The sequence below is a fragment of the Saccopteryx bilineata genome, chromosome 6 (assembly GCF_036850765.1).
Source record: "Saccopteryx bilineata isolate mSacBil1 chromosome 6, mSacBil1_pri_phased_curated, whole genome shotgun sequence".
Classification (NCBI taxonomy): Eukaryota; Metazoa; Chordata; class Mammalia; order Chiroptera; family Emballonuridae; genus Saccopteryx; species Saccopteryx bilineata.
The window spans coordinates 25,203,354-25,224,842 of NC_089495.1; the positions used below are offsets into that span (position 1 = coordinate 25,203,354).

Consider the following 21,489-nt stretch of genomic DNA (forward strand, 5'->3'; position numbering starts at 1 on the left):
GAAATTAAGCAAATCAAGTGTATTATAAAGTCTTACTCCAATTTTGTAGTCATTTGCCATTAGTAAACACTTTAATTATATCTGCCACTCTCTTTATAACATTAGTTTTTTTAAGGCTGAATATGTAAAGCAAGTGTGATTAGATGATCCTTACATGTAATTTAACCTAAAGAAAGCTGTCTTAAATTAGCTATTTACTGCAAGACCCATTTTTAAAACCTTCTTGTGGGTGATTTATATGTTATATGAAAATGAAGTTAAAGAAAATTACCAGTCAACAAAATGAGCCTCATTTCACATATCACTGGAGGTAATTTTTCATTTTATATCATGTATGTGCATCTCTTATAAATGTTTTTCTTTTTTTCCTCTATCTCTTTACTGACTACAGTTAGTTTTTAAAGGAATGGTGTTATTAATATTACATTTGAGGTCAGTCAGCAAACTTATGCAAATACTGTGTTGTACAGACATCATAACTAAATTTAGCATTTCATTTGGAATAGTTCCTGCTGTCATAACTCCTCAAAGATGTCTATAACTCAGTGTATTTATATTTATATATGCATTTGTATGCACATGCATAATTTCTCTTGCTCTGGCTTCATAAAGAAACAAATGAGGTCATTTTTTTAAAACTTGGACATCATTAATAAATGAAAATTAAATAATTTTTCTGAAAATAATTCAAAAAAGAAAATGAACGTTGAGTAACAACTATTACAATGCTGCAACACCAGGTAGCCATATCATCGAATTTCTGGCAACTCTCCTAATTTAGACTAAACTGTCAGGGTCAGTTTACTTTTCTAGTTCTTAGGAAAGTTAATTGAAATGATTGCTGTCTTTTTCTGAAATAGACAATAAAAAACTAGATGACATGGATTGAGCATTTTCCCTGATTTAATACAAAAATAACATCAATTTGACCAACATTGGCCTTTTGTCTTCTGCTAAGAAAGCAGATCTAAATATAATGTAAGAGTCATTCCCTGACATATAATTTACAAACATAGGCAAATAGTCAGAAAGTGATACTTTCTGGAAGGTGGAAGAATATGGCTTCTCTAATAAATAGTCTGTGGAAAGAATTTCAATTTTTTGTTGTTTGTTTATTTTTAACTCCAAGGTCAGATGCGTAGTTCTGGAATGAAAGAATCATGAGATGGAATGCTTCGTGGATATATGTATTGTTGGCCTTGCAGTGGATCTTGGAATTCCTCTCCACACTATTTGAAATACTGGGAGCAAAAGCATGCTAGTTAACTTCTTTCAGCATCAGTTTCTTCATCCGTGAAAAGGATAAAATGTTAACTATTTCTTTATATTCTTGTGATGGCTACAGGGCTAGAACATCTGGGCCACTATATTTAATGAATATTAAAGTCTTTTTCCTTGCTAAGAATTGTGTCTTCTTTACCATGTAGATAACTTTTGAGTTTTCTTCAGTCTCTTTTTCTCCTCCAAAAAAAAGTGGGGGTGATCAGAAAAAATAGAAGCAAAAGACAGACCTTTACAATTTACAACAAACATTTTCGATGCCACTGTCTTGGTGAATATGATTTCTACTTCCAAAGAGAAGATTTCTGAGGAAAATGATACAGTTTCATGATAGATAAAGAGGAAGATACTTAAGAAGAAAATATAGTATACAGAAAACTTTTTCATCTCTACCATCATGAAATGTCTTCTCTTTCTGCTACTATTTCTTTTGTATTTTTCTGTTGACCTACCTGGATAATCATTATAAAGCCAGAACACAGTAGATAGTGTGCTCAGTTGAAATGGTAGTTGTGAGCATATTTAACAGACCTCTTTGGTGTTTAACTCTTTGCTTCATTAAGATATATTTTATGATGGGTCATGTTTCTAGAAATATGACTATTAAGAATGGGTAAATTTATTTCTCCTATGATAAGAAAGTCAACAGAAGAGTTATTGTATTCCCAGAAAGATGACAGTGATTTTGAGATTTCACAGAATGGTGGATATTGGGCATGAGCATTCACTTGAGTAAGTAGTAAGCCTTTCAAGGCCCATTTCTTTATAGTTTTCTCTTTGAGCCAATAATGACTATGATGATTCAGTCTCCTACACCTTGTAGAAACCATATCCCCAACAGTTTTTTGTAGACCTTAGTTCTCCCAGCATGTAAACGAATCAAGATGATCTCTGAGTTTCATGCTACTAAGACAGAAAAGGGCCATTTCTATCACGAGTAAAGATGATAGTCTAATTTAAATTGTTACAATCTTTCTTTATTTTTTAATTTAATTTCCTGTTTGGATCATATATTTAGTGGGAATTGCCTGTGAAGAGTTTAGTAGCCTTATATATATTAATAAGCAGGTCTATTTGTTATTTGTTTTTGACAAAAGAAGTTGCAGATAGGAAATGAGAGAAGTATGTTGGGTAATTTAGTATTCTCTTCCTAGTTAGCAACATCTGTGCATATTCTTCAACTTTTGAATGATTTTTAAGAATCTTGTCATTTATTTTAAATTATGCCTGGGGTATTGGCAATGCTACACATAGCAAGTTCTATATTCAGAATCAGTACAGATCTATGTCAACCTCATTAAAATGATTACTTCTTATCTAACTTAGAACATATCATTAAGTCATCAAGTTTACTAAGCATTGAGGGCATGTTCTTTCTGTTATTTTGATTAGAAAATGTCCGCAATTATTTTTAGGGTGGTTATGGTTAACACTTCAATGCCAGTCCTGGTAGTTTATGTTATTACTTATGATAGTGATAGATTCCATCTGTCTGGACCTCTGCTCCTATGGTTCTGTGATCTAAGACCTGTTGGAACTTTGTTCTGGCCTCATGCTATGCCTAGTCTCAGAGTTTCTTGTACAATAGAACAAAAGTTTCAATAAAGTAGATCTATTCCTTATCTTTAGAATTGTATTTATCATTCATAACTTATTTCATAGGGTTGCTAAAATGGTCAGCAGTATTGTCCTTAGCCTAGAGCACTAATCCCGCAAATCAAAAGACACATCTCACTTCCTATTAATCACCATCTCCCTTTTGACCTTTGCATATACTTATAGTTTACCTATTTTACCTGTAGACAATAATTTCAGGAGCTTATATCACATTGCCCATTTAACAGATTCCATTTCATGAGACGTCTTCAATTTCTGTAATTTTAGCTTATTGCCATGTTGCTATTATTATAGTTGTGCATGGGAATCTCCAGATTCATGTCAGGGTTTGTCAAAACTTGCAATTTTTTAGCCCAAGGAATATGGTGTTTTCTACAGGAAGGAACCAGCTGTGGAAAGGAACCACCTTTCAGGTGAACATCAGAAGCCTTTCCATTGGCTGGAAATCCTCATGTGACTGTTCCGCTTTATTCCCTGAAGGATATTGCAGCCTCATTTACCTCACAAAACTGTCATACTAGACCTTCCTAATTGAATTGAACTTCAGATTCAAGATTAGAGCCCCCAAAGAGCTGAGTTTTTAAAGAATCAACAACACACTTTCTGTTCTCTCCTCTCCCACACATCTGTCATCACACTACTTCTCTGTTATTGTTGTTTACTTTCTCTCTGACATGCTGGGTACTTCTTTTTATTTTTTTAAATATATGCCAGCAGCATTTTCTATAGTTATTACTATGGGTTTGCCAATGCCTAGTTCTGACTTCAGAAGAAATATTTTGACACTCTGCATTCATTTATAATTTCCATCTGTTCACCCATGTGTTCTGCTTGTTCACCTTTGAACAACTAAAATGTGTCATTTACAACGAAAATAACTCACAGATGAAATGGTCTGCAAATCTTCAAAGCAAACAAACATACAGGCAAAAAAATGAAAACACACAAAATCACCAAGTGCATATTTGGAGGATTGAATTCGTCAAAGGATAAAATTGAATATAAAAATATTTAAAGAATAATTATGAATTCTAGTAGTATTCTTAACTAATGAATCTGCTTATATTCAGTCTTCTTAAAATTATATTTGATTTTATGATGCACTAATGTCAATTAATGAGACTAAAACAAAAAATCTAGAAAACAAAGATGGGGTGGAGGAGGGGACCCCAGGGTATTATGGGTGCTTTTCTAACTCTAGGAAAAGAGCTGTGATTACAAAAGTGAGGAGATTTGGTTAAGGACAAAATAGCCTACATTTCTTATTTACCAGTGAATCCTTCAGTTCCTGTCACTTCGTTTATACCAAAAAACTGAAGAATTTAAGCAGCCTTTCAATCAAAGGTGACAGAGTGCAATTTGATTTTCCAAAGTAAGGAAAACCCCAGCCACAGGCACACACAGAGAGAATGTTCTGGCAAATGGAGGGTCAGCTCCCCAAGCATGAACTACAGGCACAATCCAGTGGCTGTGATGAATCCATGTGGCCATTTGGCGGGTTCTGATAAACTTTTAATGGAGAACAGTATGAGGAGAAATGAAGGATTGCTGAATTCTTGCAACATCTGTCTGGTAATTAAGATCCTTTTTCTTTATCGTCACCATTTCACTCCAGATGGTTAAATGGTTAAAGTGGTTTCTACAGAACAATGCCTCACTTCCCTGAGTTCTTCTCACTTTGAGAAAAATGCAGACATTAGAATTTTTAGTTTATGACATTGAGCATTAAATTGCCAGGTGAAGGGGTCCCTCGGTAGGAAAGGTCTTCTACCTGTGATGAATCCCTGCAGTGAGACAGTGACATCCCTTTGATTGTGTCTAACACTCCAAAAAGGTGTGCCATTAAGAATGAAATCTCTGACTCTTTCAACAAAAGTGTTCTATATTTCAAAATTCTTCAGAAATAAGGATTTTTAAGGGGAAAGCCATGAATGGATCATGCCTTTTTTAAAGAATAGGGTAAAAAGTCTGTTTTCTTCTTCTTACCAAGAGCTCTTGCCTAGGAAGGCCTTGCTTTCTGCTTAGAAACATAACAAGAACTTGCCTGTAATTGGTGAGGTCTCTCTTGGTGAAGCATAGACACTCACTAACTTTACACGTGTCTCCCCATTATGGTGGTTGCTGGAGTCTGTGGTTTCTGAACTGGAAATTCTCCTTAGGTATTGACAATGCCTACTGCAGCAGAATACCAGTGCAGGTTTTTACTAGATGTACCATTTAGTATTACAAAGTATTTGACTTTTTGAAAGCATTTGAATAAAGGACAAATCTCAACTGAATACAGTTGTCTCCTGTACGGGAATATGAGGAATTAGCAAAGTGGACATGTCCTAGGATTGGGTTCTGGGTGCTTTGATTTTTAGGTGGCTTTGTAGAACCGTGTTCCCTTTCAGCTGGTGTGCTGAACATCCATGATTTCCTGCTTTAAGTTGTTTTCTTTGTTAGTGTTTGGTTAAGAAGCATCTCCGTGATGGATGGAAAGAAAAAGATCTGTATTCAACACATACTGGCAATGTGCACAAAATGGTTTATGTTTTAAGAGGGGGAAAGACCTCAGCCATGTTGAATTATTATCATTGCTCCAGGAGATGGAAGTGTTTTATTAGTTCATATACACAGATAGCTATATCACCACCAGGAAACAAACTAATAAATTATAACTAAGATCTTCTGTGTGGACCTTCTTAATATTCCCTGTTTCTGGCAGTGCATGCAGCTAGCCAGGCAAGCTTAGCTAAGGCCCTGACCTCTACCTTTTCTTAATGATGTGGTTCCACATGTCCCTTTTCAGAGTTAACTGTAAGGATGATTTCTACTGAGTTCTTCAAACAACCGAATGATGTATAGATGTCAGACAGCCAGGCCAAATGGTGAGAGCAAGACACTGAGCACATGGCTTCAGTTTTTAAAAGATATTGTATACTTTGGAAAAAGGGTTCAAAATGTGCACCTGCGTGCTTCCACTGAGCAGCAAGTTTTAATGCCAACAGTAGAGAAACAGGTGCCTGTTAGGTAGGAATATAGAGGCCCAGAAATTAAAAACAGCAACTAAAAACGAAGGCTTAAGGAAAGCATTATACATAATGTAGTCAAGGCTAACTTATCATTTTGGCCCAGTTCCTGGAAAGGCACAGGATTTGCCTGTAATTTTACCTCCTGCCCCACCCCCATCTCTGAAAAGTATATGCTCTTTAGAGAAACAAAACCTGTTATGAACTAAATATTATGAGACCAACTTAGTCCTTTGGGGGCAGGGCAAAAGTTTTCTTGAGGTGAAGCATTTAAAATTATGTGTTTTTCTGAAACCTTGTTTTATTCCTGTTGAGATTGGTCATGTGTAAATGACAATAACCGTATTGAAAAAAAAAGTTAGATTTCCATGTGTTACTTGGTTACTAGAATTTGTGCTGGGAACCTACAAACTGCAGATACACATTTAATAACACATCATGTTGCAAGGAGGGGTGTTTTGCTACTCTGATCACGAACCTGGGAAAAAGGAACTCCTGGGACTTCTGGGAAAATATGTGGCCTAAAATTAGCCAAGTGTTGCAGAGAAAGATTCATATGTTCAACATGCTTTTACTACTTTATTCCTTATACACAGGAACCTTTCACCTCGGTGAGGAAAATGTGCTTATAGAAACAGAATCTGGCTGTTTATGTTCACAACCATCACACAAATCCAGAATTGCAGTAATTTGCCTAAATGTTATTTAGCAATAGGCAATCTGGTGTTTTAGAGCTGCAGAGGTGACATTCTAAAGAATATTATTCAGGATTCCTGTGTTAGAGATCCGCTGATCAGAGACCTCACCCAAACCCAAAACTTTTGGAAGATTGTGTCTGTATTGTCGAGACCTCTCTTTCTACACTTTTATGACATCTCCTTTATGCAAAACATTGGCAGTTTAGATAATTTGTTGGAAATTAATTTCTGTCATGAAGATGCTCCCAGAACTCTTAAGGACATCACTGCCTTCATCACCTGCGCAGCTTGTGTTTTCTGGCAAACTATGGCACCATCTATTCTAAGTGGGTTCCTTTATATCAACAGACACGTGGTAGAGTCACTTGAGAAAACCATCATGTGACTTGGCTGTGACTTAGAGATTTTCACTCCATTATGCCATGAATATTGAATGTTGAGAAGGGGCCTCAGTCTTTTTGTCTCCCATGGGTATTTCCTAGATCATGTGAAGAGTAACGAGAACATGTGTATTAAGTAGTGTGAACGCCTCAGAAAGCAGTACGATACAAGGTGTGAATTACAAATGAGCTCCAGGATTTAGCTCCTACCCAATTTTAATGTATTGATATATAAATACAAAGTTGTGTTATTTCTTGAACTGGCTCCTGTTCCTTTCTCATCATTAGTGTGCTGGTTTGAGCAGTCTTCCTCTCTCTCTCCTAGACCTCTGGGACAGCTTCTTTACTGGTCTCCTCATCTCACTTTTTTCCCCTTTTGAAAGGGAGGGGATAGACCATTAATTCTCTTAATTATGGATCTACTCAAACACCTGCTTCTCTCCATGGCCTATATAGTAAACATTAATTCCAGCCAGGTTATCAAAGGCTTCTCTGGTGTGGATGCATTATTATTGTATAGCTTCCTTAACTTCACCTGTTTATTTATAATCTATCTCCTAGGCAGACTGAATTGCTACCTTTCCCTGAACATAATTTTTCTTTTACTGTGTCTACAAATTCATTTGCTTTTTCCTTTAATAGAATCCCCTCTTCTCCCCCAAGCACAGACATAATTCCCCTTCTTTTAAGATGTTTCCTATTCTTCATATTTATATTAGATTCATACCTGGCCATCCTAATTAATTGATTTATATTTCCTATTGCTATTGTGAGTATGATCCCCTTATTTCATTGGGGTTTCTTGGTAGATAATACTGGTATCCCATCATATCACCTTCAGCTGATAATTCTTTTATCTACTTATTTCCTACAGTTTTGTCATTTTTTCATTCCTACTGACTGCATTGGTTAGAGCAATGTTACATAATAGCATCAGTAGTCAACATCCTTGGCTATTTGTTGACATTAATGGAAATCCCTATGTTAAGTACGATTTAAGTTGTTAGCTAAAAGTCAGTATGTATTTAAATGATAGACTCATTCTAGTTTTAGATTATAAAGACATGTTTTGAAAAGCCTGAGATTTATAGTTTTTGCATTTTATTTTAAAGATATATAAACAAATATTTAAATATGTACATGTATAATATACATTTAAACATACATATCAAATGTATGAAAGTACAAAGAACAGTATATAATGAGTCTCCATGTAGCCATCATCCAATTCAGCAAATATCAGTTTGTGTCATCTTTTTTGTGTGTATGTGTGTGACAGAGACAGAGAGAGCAACAGATAGGGACAGACAGACAGGAAAGGAGAGAGACGAGAAAAATCAATTTTTTGTTGCATCACCTTAGTTGTTCATTGATTGCTTTCTCATATGTGCCTTGACCCAGGAGGCTACAACAGAGTGAGTGACCCCTTACTCAAGCCAGCAACCTTGTGCTCAAGCCAGTGGCCTTGGGCTCAAACCAGTAATCATGGGCTTCAAGCCAATGACCTTTGGGCTCAAGTCAGTGACAATCGGGTCATGTCTATGTCTCACGCTCAAGCCAGTGACCCCGCGCTCAAGCTGGATAAGACTGCGCTTAAGCTGACGACCTTGGGGTTTCAAACCTGGGTCATCTGCATCCCAGTCCGGTGCTCTATCCACCATGTCACCACCTGGTCAAGCAGTTTTGTGTTGTCTTGATTCCCCTCACTTCCCTTTTCTCTTACTATTTTGAAGCAAATCCCAGACATCTTATCATTTAGTGTATAAATATTTTAGTACATCACTCTAAATGATAACGACCATTTTCAAACATAACCATGATATATTTGACACACAAGAAAATGAATTATAACCCCTTTGTAATATTAATTATCTAATCAGTGATCAGATGTCAATATCTTATAAGTAACATACATTTCTAACTATTTAAATCAGAATCCAAGTAAATTTTACCCATTGTTATTGGTATATATGTCTCATAATTCTCTTTTAAATGTCTGTATTTTGGACTTTTTAAAAAATTTCACCCTGTTGGTATTTCTTTAACTCTAGCACTCTCTCTCTCTCTCTCTCTATTCATATATATATATATATATATATATGTATTTATTTAAAGTAACTATATTATTTGCACTGTAGAGTTCTTCATAGTCTGAGGGTTTTTTGCAATTGAATCCCAAGGAATCTTTTAATATGTTCCTCTATCCTATGTACTTCCTGTAAAATAGTAGTGGTATCTGGATATTTAATTAAATTCAGGTTTGATTTTAGAGATATTTGATAGATGGTTTTATAAAAATTAATATCTAATCTCATCAAATGTTGATTTTATATCTATTAAAATGACCATATGGCTGTTATTCTTTGCTATGCCACACTTCTCTAAATTTGTTAAATATGATTTTACCTCACAGTTTCTATATTTTGACCTTTCATCTACTTCCATTTTTAAATGTATTGTAGTTGATGAATGAATTAACCTATTTCATTAAATGTCACATGGTAATTTTAACAGCTCACTGAATATCTGAATTTTTGATCAGTCCTGTTTGATTTGTTTTGCTGGGTCCTCAAAATAATTGACTGATTTGAAAAGTGACAGATGAACGTTTTCTATATTGACATGACCTTCTCCTAACATAGTTGGTACTTGTGGGAAATGAAGATTCCAGTAAAAATGTGTGCCTCTCACCTTTAACAAGGTGCAGAGGAGATCTAGAAATATATTGTTCACAAAAATTAAAGGATATTTCAAAATGAATTTGAAGCAATAAAAAAAGTGATTTTTTTAATTAAACAAGAACATCAGAAAAGCAAACAAAAAGTCAATGAAAGTTGTTCAATTATGCAAATGAGATGCAAAATAAACTTTTATTTCATTGGTAAAAATGCACTATACAAAAGGCTGAAAGTACTGGAGTATCTGCACATTCCCTGATCCCCTAATTTTTGTGAGCAGTGTATATCAAATTAAGTCAGTCAAGTGGGCGGCTAATATTTGCTTTGCAGACTAGATGAAGTTTAATATTTTAGAATAGCTATTAATGGGAAAAGATTCAAGGGACAGCTTGAAAGTTTATTGAGTTCCAGCTATGGAAACTTTATACTCATATAAAACTGTCAGTGATTAGTAGAAAATATACAGCAGCGCTTTATTTCTGAAGTTTGGCTTTTTAGATTGTTAACTTCGTAAGGAAGAAAATGTAGCTTTCTTATAACTTTACCCAGTGAATGAACCACTGTGGGAAAAGACTCTTTCTCTTCTTCAGAAAAGCTGTGACATCCTACAAGGCATTTATGTCACCCAGATGTTTCTCTAAGAAGCAGTAGATTGTAGTTGTTACGCTGGGTCATGAGTGAAATGTGCTGTCAGAAAAAAAGAAAGAAAGAAAATGAATAGCAACTTATATGTTTAACAAATAACCTCCCTTGATCATTTTATTTTTCTAAGGATAATGCTATCTAATGACACCATATCATTTGCTTAACAACTGGGAACTTAGAATCTGCTTTCTGTTAAGCTACTAATGAGATCAGTATTATAGCAAAAAAAAAATGTAATTTTGTTTCATGAGGAGAAATACCCGAAGGTCACTTTTCATTCTGCTGAAGAAGGAAGAAAGAACCGTAGGGTCTGCCGAGAGAGCTTGCATGTGAGAGAGAGAGGGACCTAACGGCAATCTCGTTCACCTGCTTCAGCCCCTATCTGCTTTTAACAAAACAAAAAACGAGCATTTCCTAATTTACTTGTGTGACCTTGGGCAGCCTTTCCCTGTGCCTGTTTGGGAAATCTGAGCTAGAGGTATTTTATTAAGGACCATAGAATTATCCTTTTGAGACAATTTGTATCTTCTATTTTAAATATGAGATAAACTGTAAAATACATTAAGGTTCTTTCTGATCCACCATGCTATGTGTGTTTTAATGATTCCAAGACCCAACCAAGTTCATTGTTCAATCTAGTCAATCTTCACTGGCTTTTGGCATCAACTTATTCTTTGAAGCAACTCCCATCTTGTAGGTAGTCTACAAACCTCTAAGCACTTCCATCTTTGTTCCCCAGGGTGAGACCTCCTACTTCTCCTTTAGAAAGTTCTGGTTCCATTTATGGTCTCACAATGGCTCATCTCTGGCTTCCCTTTCTGTTTCTTTAGCAGAGTTCAGTAGAGGAGAGGCCAAGGAGATGATATGCTACTTTAAACCACAAATTTGGCTCTGAGAACCTCCCAGTCAGTGCAGGTGTTTGGTATCCCACTCCTGTCCTTTCTGCCTTTTCAATAATTTATTTGCTATTCAGCATGGGATTGAATTACTCAGAAAAAAAAAAAGTGCCAACCCAGAATGACAGTGCTTCCATAGTTGAGTCTGGCTCTGGACTTTTCTTTTGGAAAACCAATGTCATTCGCTTGGCGTCCGTAGACACTGCGTTAGGCAGCACAGAGTTTATGCTCGGCTTCTGCTCTGAGGTGCATTTTCAGGAGCCACATAAGCACTTTTTTTCCAAGTAGGAGTTCAGAGCTTCTGGTATGTAACTGCAGAGGAGCTGTATTCTGGGCAAAAATAGTAATTTCAGATTTTATTTTTATACCGGGAGATCAAAGAGCAAGAAAGCATGCAGATTTCTAAATTTATAGCCATTGAAGATATTGCAGGTAAGGCTAAAAACAAAACAAAACAAAACAAAACAATCTGTAATGTTATAGTGATTGACACTTTCGTATTGCAATATGACAATTATTAAAATTAGTATATTTCATTGAGAAAGCTGCTAAGGAAATTGTTAAGAATTAATTGTTCTAAGAGCTGCTAGAAAAGACTCATTCACTGAAGGAAGACAGAATCTAAGGATTGTTCCTTGGGTTAAACTCTGTACATTCATGCTAATTCCTGCTAATTGTCAAAGAAGAATAGACTGACTTCTTATCAGCAATTTGCATTTGTGTAATGGCTGTGTTCTGTTGCTACTGTATACTTCACTGATAAGGAAAACACCACTTAAAATTAAGCAAGAAAGTAAGCCATCCTTTCCAGCTGTTTTTGTTGTTTTTTAGCCTGCTTAGAGCAGAAAAAGCCTGGCATTCTATAGGAAACACTGTGCGATTCCATGGGAAAATATTTAGTAGTAGAACAGAGACCACTTAACTCCTCAAAATTGTATTTCCTATATTTTGAAAATGATTTTGATATGATTTCTACAATGTTAAGTTATGCTGTGGAATGTCATAGTTTTTAAAAAAATGTTTTATAGTTTCTGAACTGTTAAAATAACACACAGTATTCTAAGTGGACTTAATTCATGAAACTTGGAAGTTCAGTCAGAAATATTAAAGAATTGTGTGGATCTTGAAAGTTAAAAACAATTACACATTTAAGACGTTAGTTTTTTTTTCTTTTATCACTGATTGTTCTTCAGTTTATAGGCAATTTTAGTGGTTGTAAATTATTGACCAGCAATTGTGATGAAGTTAAGATAGAGTAGCTTATTGATATTTACTTACTGCTTTACAATCATGCAGTAGTTACCCTTCCAAACTAGGCCATCTCTCCGCATATTTAATAGACTAATAAATTGCTGAGAAATACCATTTAAGGCTTGATTATATAGAATTCCAGAGCCTGTGCAGAAGTTATTTTGCTTCTCATTGTTCCCTATTTATACCATTAGCAGTAGTAGCAGTATTTGTGCACAGCATTGCCACTAAACAGGTATTTTATCACACTTCACTACAAGCCTGTGGTGCCTCACTTTTACAGCCAGAAGGACAGAGGCAGTTTAGCTGGGCAGGAGTCACACGCATGGTAATGGTACAACCAGAGCCATTGGAGTTAGCTGGGAAGAGTCTACTCTTCCCAGCTAACTCCAATGTTCATTTCACTACCTTTTATCCGTAAAGGTCTCCTTGTAGGGAGAATTGTTCACAGCCTTACAGTCTTTAACCTCAGTCACTCTAGTTGTTATCAGTATACCTCACACTTAATAGGCAATTAATAAAAAATTGAGGAAGGGAAGGAGGTAGGTTAGAAAAAAAGGAAGGGGTCCATATTGTGTGGCACAGGATTTTGGGAGTCCAGAAATGGTGACCGTGAATTGCCAACAGAGACCAAATCAAGAGTGAGACACTCCACAGTGCATTCTCTAGGAACAAGTTACTGCTTTATTTACACTTTCTTCCTCAGAATGTAGTTATGAGCATCTAAGGGAAGTGTGTCCTTGTAAGTGGCAAATATGAAGGGACTGAAGTCTTCTTTTGCAGTGCCCCTAATTGTTGTTCATTTAGCAGTTCCTAGAAAATGACAGACTCCCAAATTAGGACAGACTAGTCACGAAGCAGAGAGAGGCAAGGTTTATCAAAAACTGAACGAGTGAGATCTTTTTTACATATTCTCAGGAAGAACTATGAGGGTCATCTTTTAGATACTGAGACACATTCTACCTGCAAAAGCTTTAGCTTTACCTCTCATGAACTCCTCTCAAAGCTCCCAGAAAGAATGATGCTTCCACAGGTTGGTTTAAGAAGCCCTTTTGCCTGTATCGTTAATTTCGGGCAGGATTACCAAATAGACAGACTTTGCAATACTCCCTGTGTAAGCCAAAGAGAAAACATATCACTGCAAAATTGATGGCCCTGCTTAGGACAGAGTGTACTCTTCATTCAATTAAGGAGAATAAAAGAAACCTGGCAAAAACCTGAAGGGTGCACATATCACCATGTCCATCCAGTTCTTACAGCTACAACTTATTCCTGCCTCCGTCTTTTGGTTCAGAACAGCTGTACCCAGTCAGTTTACCCTTTGCTTCATCTGGGAGTTTGCTGTTGCTTTACAACTTCACGATCACTTTTGTTCTCACAGCTATTAACAGATTAAAGGGCCAAGTACAATAGTTTATGACCATATGAGATAGTTGGTACTTCATCGTCTGCAAGAATTATTTTCCTATCAAATAGCCACTGCTAGTTTCAAATAATGACCTAAGAATTGTTCAAATTAACGTATCATAACTTGGAGCTACAGATCATTAAAAGCATAATCATTTTAGGGGAATATGGTTTTAAAGGACTAAAAAGTGGGAATTGGTTGTAGTATTAACACACATTTATTAATCATGCTTATGTGATAACACAAGATCAGAAAGTGCAAAAAACAGGTATGATGCATCTCTGTCATATCACTGCTAATCTTTGTGGTTAGTTTGCAATTTATATGCAGTGTCTGCTTTTGGAGGGAATGTTGGTTTTGTTATTTTTAGCAAAAGACTCAGGATTTGTTCTGAAAGGACCCAATGCAGTGTTTGCTGTGCAGTGTGGGTGAGGGATAATCCTTAGGAACCTGTCAGGGATTCAGGGACCATTGGGATCCACCAGAGGCTCAGAGTTCCTCTGCAGGGGTGTGAGTGCTGACAGCACACTGCAGGTGGTCCCTTCTGCACGGTCACCTGGGACAGCAGGGATACCCTGCCCAATTTGTCATCCTATAGAATCCTGTCAGCAGTTGAAAGTTGTAAGCACAAAGCCTTCCACATTGAAGGCAAACTCGCTCCTAATATTTTTCTAAAAGCAATTGCGATGGATGAAAATATTAGCATGCAGCACCTACGTACACAGTTTTTCACGTACAAATATAATATTGTGTTCAATTATATGTTATATGAAGTATAGAGATGCTGTCTATAATTTTACAGACCCAAGGTTGCTAAGTACATTCCCCTCCTCCTGATAAAGACGGCGGGATACAGCTGATGATGGAGGATAACATCGTCTCTCCTCACTCTCCCTGCTGCCTTTCGTTCGGTTTATAGACCTGTGAGGATACCTTGAAATACATTTTGAAAAGGAATTTTTGTTGTGATAATAATAATAATAATAATAATAATAAATTGAACCATTTTATTTTTAATTGAAATTTTTTTATTTATTGAATTTGTTGTAGTGACATTGGTAAATAAAACTATATAGGTTTCAGGTGTGCAACTCTATAAGACATCATCTGTATATTGCATTGTATGTTCACCACCCTAAGTCAAGTTGAACCATTTCTTAATTATCCATAGTAATAACTAAAGAATAGCATGAATCTTTGAAATCCCCAAATTTCTATTATTAAGCTTTTACTTGATTAATAAAGACCTTCCATATCTGCCCAGGAGTAATACCTGCTATTATTCATTGAAAGCCAATTTTGTGCCAATTTTTTTACCTAGATTATTTATAATCTCTAGAAAAATCCTGTGAAGAGTGCTATTACCCTTGTTTTCTGAATGGGAAAATTGAGCATCTGGGTGATTAAATGACTTGCTCAAGGACACCAAACTAGTAGGAGGTGGGATTTGAGCCAGATCTGTCTCCACAGTACAAGTTGCTTCAGCTGTCCTTTGCTGTTACTCCTAAAAGCCATGTTTTGGAGCAGTGAAATGCTCCAAAAACATGCCTACTTTTAAAATGTGGGAACAAGAGACAAGAAAGGCCTTGAGTGATTCAGAAACGGGATAATCAGATATTGAGCATTTCCATCAGGTAGAGTAAAATTCAAGCAGGTTTAAAGGAGAAATAGGGTTAAAAGTCAAAACAAAAAGAGGACTTGTGAAAGAAATGAGAAAGAAAAGCATGCTTGAACAGGTGGTGGCACAGTGGATAGAGCATTAACCTGGGACGCTGCGGTCCCATATTTGAAACCCTGAGGTTGTCAGCTTGAGCGTGGGATCATAGACATGACCACGTGGTCAATGTCTTGAGCCCAAAGATTGCTGGCTTGAAGCTTAAGGTCTCTGGCTTGAGCCCAAGGTCACTGGCTTGAAGCTCAAGGTTTCTGGTTTGAGCAAGGGATAACTGGCTTGGTTGGAGCCCCCTGGGCAAGGCACATATGAGAAGCAATCAGTGAACTAAAGTGCTTCTGTCTGTCTGTCTCTTTCTCTTGCTGTTGCTCTTTGTGTGTGTCTATGTCTCTCTCTTGCTTAAAAAAAGGCAAAAGAATATGGAAAACTAATACAAGACAGGTTAAATAAAAGTAAATGGACATCTGATTATCATATGCAAATAACAAAATAAAAATAAGGAAGACAAGGATTAAAAATCACAAAGAATGATCAGTAGATAAGAAAATAATTTTGTCTAAAGATGCACTTTTTTTCTGAGAGAATAAATAGAATCTCCACTGGCATAAACATACTGGTTTTGTTTGTTGTCCTGATAATATGGGTGACAAACATGGTGAAAATTAAACTGCTCTTTTGTTGAGACTGGCGTTGCCTGTGGTGTTCCCAGTGATGTGGGGAGTTCTGATGCTAAATGCCCTTATAGCCTCAGGACTGTGAGCTTTGGCTTCATCTAATCCATGCACCTAATGGTGAAGGCATCATTTTCAGCTCCATATTCAGATAATTGTGAAGTTTGATAAGTGAATATCAAGCTTATTACATGAAGATATTATAAAACAAAATTAAGACTAATTTCTATTCCTGATTCAAAATGGGTGAATATTTTAGTGCTTACTCTATATTTTTTAGCAATAGTAGACTGTATTTCCATTTCCTCAAAAGTATGATGGCAATTGGACATTTCAAAAATTTCTTCTGAGTAGAAATTAGAACAGAATGGAAATTTTGAGAAGAATGGCTCCTGATCTATATGACAATATATATATATTCAATTAATATATAAATTTTCATTAGGAACAAGTAAGCCACCCTATATTTCTTTGCTATATGTTGTATCTAAAAATATCACTATACATATAAAAGATAATTTCAAAATAAATAGTTTTATCAATTAATTGCTATTAAAAAATTGATATCTAAATTAAGTTGCACTGACATGAGTTTGTATCATTAGATTGGAGCCTTTCTGGAAAAGTTAACTTACTTAATGACACTGCTCTTTTTCAACTTCCTTAGAAGATAAAATACTGGTTATAAAACGTGTTGAGCCCCTTTTCCTATTTTTATTATTACAGTAATTAATTATAACTATCCTTTTATAATTTTATCCTATTTCATTACACCCAGCAACTACTTCACTTGTTTGTTGTTGTTTATGAAACCTGAAGGTTTAGTGGAGTTTTTCTTACCTCCTGTGAGCTTTTCCTTTTAAGAGAATTTAAGAATAGAAGCTACCTAGAAAGGGGGAAGAGAGATCTAAATCTTTCCCCTTCTTTTTCTCCAATCCAGCTACATCTACATCTACGACTGGGACAAGCCATCTTGTGAAATGTGCAGAGAAGGAGAAAACTTTCTGTGTGAATGGAGGCGAGTGCTTCATGGTGAAAGATCTTTCAAACCCGTCAAGATACTTGTGCAAGTAAGAAAAGAAATTCTCTGTGTGCCTTGTGTCCATAACAGCTTCTTTCAGATGGCTCCGTGTCTCATGATGCATTATTGCTTCTTTTTCCAATTTTGTTGCATCCTGTTGAATAATGCTTTTTATTTGTAGAGTGTTTTGAAAAGTCCACACCATTTGTCATCTCTGCTATATCCAGAATTGGTTTCTTTTTTTGCTGTTTATAATTTTTTTTGCCTTCATATTTATAAAGTTGCTTTCTTTATGGTGTTGATCATTGTTACCTAGAAGAGTTGTGCAAATATCATAGAGGCCTACAATTATTGAAACCTACTTCTCCATCCAGGCTGTGAATTACACTGTAAGATAATGTTCCTTTTTACCCTAGCGATCACCTGCATAACAAATAGACAGCTGAAAGGTACAAAGGAAGGAAGGTTCTTTACAGACACAGCTGTTGCACTTGACATTAACTTATTGTTTCGTAACTACTTTTAAAAATAAAATTTAGCTTGATTTCACTAACTATCACAAAAGCAAATTGCATGTATTTGGAAATGGATTTAGCATCCTTATGTGTGTAGCATCCTCGTGTGTTGAAGGCAGGACATTCTTTTATACACTGCAGTTAATGACAGATACATTTAGAATGGCATTCTGTTTTATGACCTGAAGAGGGGGATGCACCATTCAGAATTATCACAGTTATTCTCTCTCTACAGGCAGAATAAAACAGTGATATTTAGAGTGCATTAAATATTTAAGCCTTATAGTTAAAATTAGTAGGTTTCACAAAAATCAATTGATTATTGTGCCATGCATTTTAATTCTACTCTTGATATTTAGGCTGCATGTGTACAGAAACCCATATAATTTGATGTGGTAAAACATGATTAATGTCTCACTGAAATGATGACAAAGACACACTTATTTTGTAGTTGACCAATATCTGTGTCCCATGGTTTTAAAATAGCACTGCTTGTCTTATGTGAGAAATATGCCATCATAAACATTGTCTTCTGCCCCAGAACATTAGTTTGTGACTTACATGTTGACACAGAAGACCAAGTTTGTTAGAGCGCTAATAGAGCAATAAGTGAAATGAGAAAAAAGCACAAGAAATATAATCAAGAAGGCCATTTCAATGTTACATCATGCAACTAGTATATAAGTATTTATGTACCAGTTTTAAAAGCATTTTATTGTTTATAAGTAATAAAGTGCATCTTAAAAGACATTTTAAAATCATAACACCAAACCAAATGCCATTTCTTAAGAACTGTTGCACTGCTTCCTGTGCTGGCCTAGACATGGGCTGTCTGTAGAGTGTCTCATGGGAGCTCATGAAGAAGTATCTCCCAGAACCTGCTTTTTGCCCTCAAAAGCTTTTCTTTCAAGAGTCGAAGCGATCGCAGGAAAACGCAAGTTTTTATGGATATATAACTGATTTTATCAATCACACAACTTATATAAGTCAATATAATCTGTTGGAGTGATTCACAAGAGTGCTTCTATTACTAAACATCTCTTTGATAGAAATAGGTAATAGTTATAAGCCAAAATAAAATAAATAGATCAGTCTTTTCAAACATTTATCCAAGATAAAAATGAAAGAGTATGTAGGAAAAAATTATTTCTTTCAGGTTTGAATTATTTCACATGACTGTCAATGTTTATTGTTTTAAAAGTAACCATAAAGATTCACTTTTTGATTATAAATATATTCAGATCTATATACTTAGAGCAAATAATTAAAGTTGGTCAGTTTTCGTCTTTGGTTCTGACAACTTGTGAATACAACACAAACATGGCACCCCTCTATTTGTCATAGTGAATAAGGGCGAACAAATTTTGTGGTTTTCTCAGATCAAAATAGAAAATACCAGAAGCTGAGAATTATAACCTATAATATATGAGGTTCATTCATTAGATGAAGAAATCATGTTATTCTGTCCTAATCTCAGGCATACAGTCTAACTATGTTTTAACAAATGTCCTTGAAAAATATATAGTTCCTTAAATCCTTCTCCTTTTTAAACCAAGTACCCATATTATCTATGTCTCATATTTTTGCTTATTTAGAAAAACATCTGAGACCACTATATTTTCATTATAATAATGAAACATGTTCATTTTTCATCATAGCCTCTGCAGAGATTTACAAGCTGAGTGAGTACATGTGATAGTTTCCAAATACCTCCAAGGGACCAGTGCAACCATTTTCCACATATTAACTTCAGCTATTCTGTAGCCCTCCCACGTCCTACACAAAACATGCAATTGCAAAAGTGTTGTTCATTTGTTCCATTTTGGGTTTGTGCCAAGAACTGCAATTTTTTTTTTCACCCACACAGTTTTTCATTAAATTTTAAGCCCAATCTGGAAAAAAAGAAATACTTGCTAAACTTTAAAACACCTTATAGTGAAATGGTTGTTATTGCTCTGATAATTATTAAAGCAGTAAACTGTCAACAACAAACATGCTGTCTCCCCCAAGCTTATTATCTAGAAGTATGTTATCCTCTAGTTCTCAGAAAATTGGCATCATAATTCTACTTTTAGTTTTTGTAATCAGAATCTTTCAGAACGCTATTAAAGCTTATGACTAGATTTGTTGGGAAGCAAATCTTTCACACTTCTGATTTTGATAAGTCCCCGCCCCTTTTAGCCAATGTCTTTATTGATGCATCAAAGCAAACAAGTACCTTAATGGAAAAATTGGAATATATTTAACACCCAAAACATTTCAGGCCTTTTTTGTTAAACAAAAGTGTGGTTGTTTTTTTTTAAATAATCCTTGTAGTAAAAGCATTTGTAGCATTAAAAATAATCACAACTCAGAATTGAAACAAAGGCACATAATAGACCATGTCTGAGGATAATGTATTGTTCATTAGACCACTCGAATAGAAGCAGAAAACATGAAAATGTTGCTTTGGCTCATCACAGTCCTGTACGTGAAGTCAGTTCATAGTTTCCATATGGACCATCTGTCTAGAGCAAAACATTGCTGAAGCATGAGCTACATCATTCAAAATCAGCTTTATCCCTGAGTAAAGACATGACTCAGAGACACCGCCGGCAGGGAAGTTTCCAAGTAGTCTCTCTGGTCACCTAATCCACAGTTGTCTTTTTGGGAGTTGAAGTTGAAGACTTTACAGCAAATCTCTTTTGTCTCTCCACATAGCACAAGGTGTTCCCCATGGACTAACCATAAAACAGTTAAACACTCCTCTAAGGATAGGTTTGCTGGTTACTTGGACTTTCCCTGGGGACTGTGTGTGAATTTTAGCAGTAGTTTATATTTTATATATTTCTTAGATATTTTATATTTCTTTCCTTTATGGTAATTTAAAATTTAGCTTGAGGAAATAATAGTTTTTATTCCAGATCACATAAATGAGAAAAGAAACATTTTATCTTTTATCCTTTGATGCCCTATGTAGTCATATGGTTCAAAAAAAAAAAAAAAAGACAATTTGAATGTGACATTGTTCAAATTTTCCTCTGCTTCCCCCTTCATTCTTATATAACTTTTTCTGAACAGTATTAGTAGAAAATTACTTTGGACTCTGTTGCTGTGATTTTTAAAATCTAAAAATGATTTTATACCAGGCTGCATTTATAAACCCATTATATTGTCCCATTGACAGACGTGGCTTCCCCAGGAGGGGATTAGAGTTTTTACCACCAATTTTGGTGAACAGTCATGAGCCCTTTCACTTCAACTCTCTGGACGGTATTTAATTTATAACAGAGTTAATATGTTCTCCAAATTTCTTCCCAGAAAGTTAGTGAAATTAAATGAATTCATTTCTGCTAAAGTACTTCTAATGCTGGCAAAGCAAGATTTTTTTTTCTTTATAATAAAAACTAAGTGGTAGTATTACATTGTCTCTGTAGACATTGGAAAAATATATGCACCTGTCTTAACAGACTGTGTTATCATGTTTAATTCCCAGTTCCTCATCTTATTTAACTCTGGCAGCTTTTGCTTGCTTTGGTGGGGCCACCAGCTAGCCTTATAACTTTGCATTTGACAAATCATTTAACAGCACTCATCATTATATCCCTTATAAGCAAAAAACAAAAACAACACCCTTGGGAAGACGGGAGGTGCCTTCAAACACAAACTTACAATTTTTAAAGTTAATTTTTATTACATTGTATAGTCTATGTAAGGGCCTATATTGTATTATTGTAGGAAATAGTTATGAAAAATATATAAAGAC

General features: G+C 35.4%; 1 protein-coding gene across 9 annotated transcripts in view; it reads left to right on the top strand.

The window, feature by feature from the left end:
- Positions 1–21,489, top strand: part of NRG1 (neuregulin 1) — a 1,091,963-nt gene that overhangs the window by 1,036,251 nt on the left and 34,223 nt on the right. For all 9 annotated transcript variants that reach the window (XM_066235619.1, XM_066235615.1, XM_066235614.1 and 6 more), the window contains one exon: positions 17,149–17,278. In XM_066235619.1, coding sequence (XP_066091716.1) covers positions 17,149–17,278 — 130 coding nt within the window. The remainder of the gene's footprint in view (positions 1–17,148; positions 17,279–21,489) is intronic.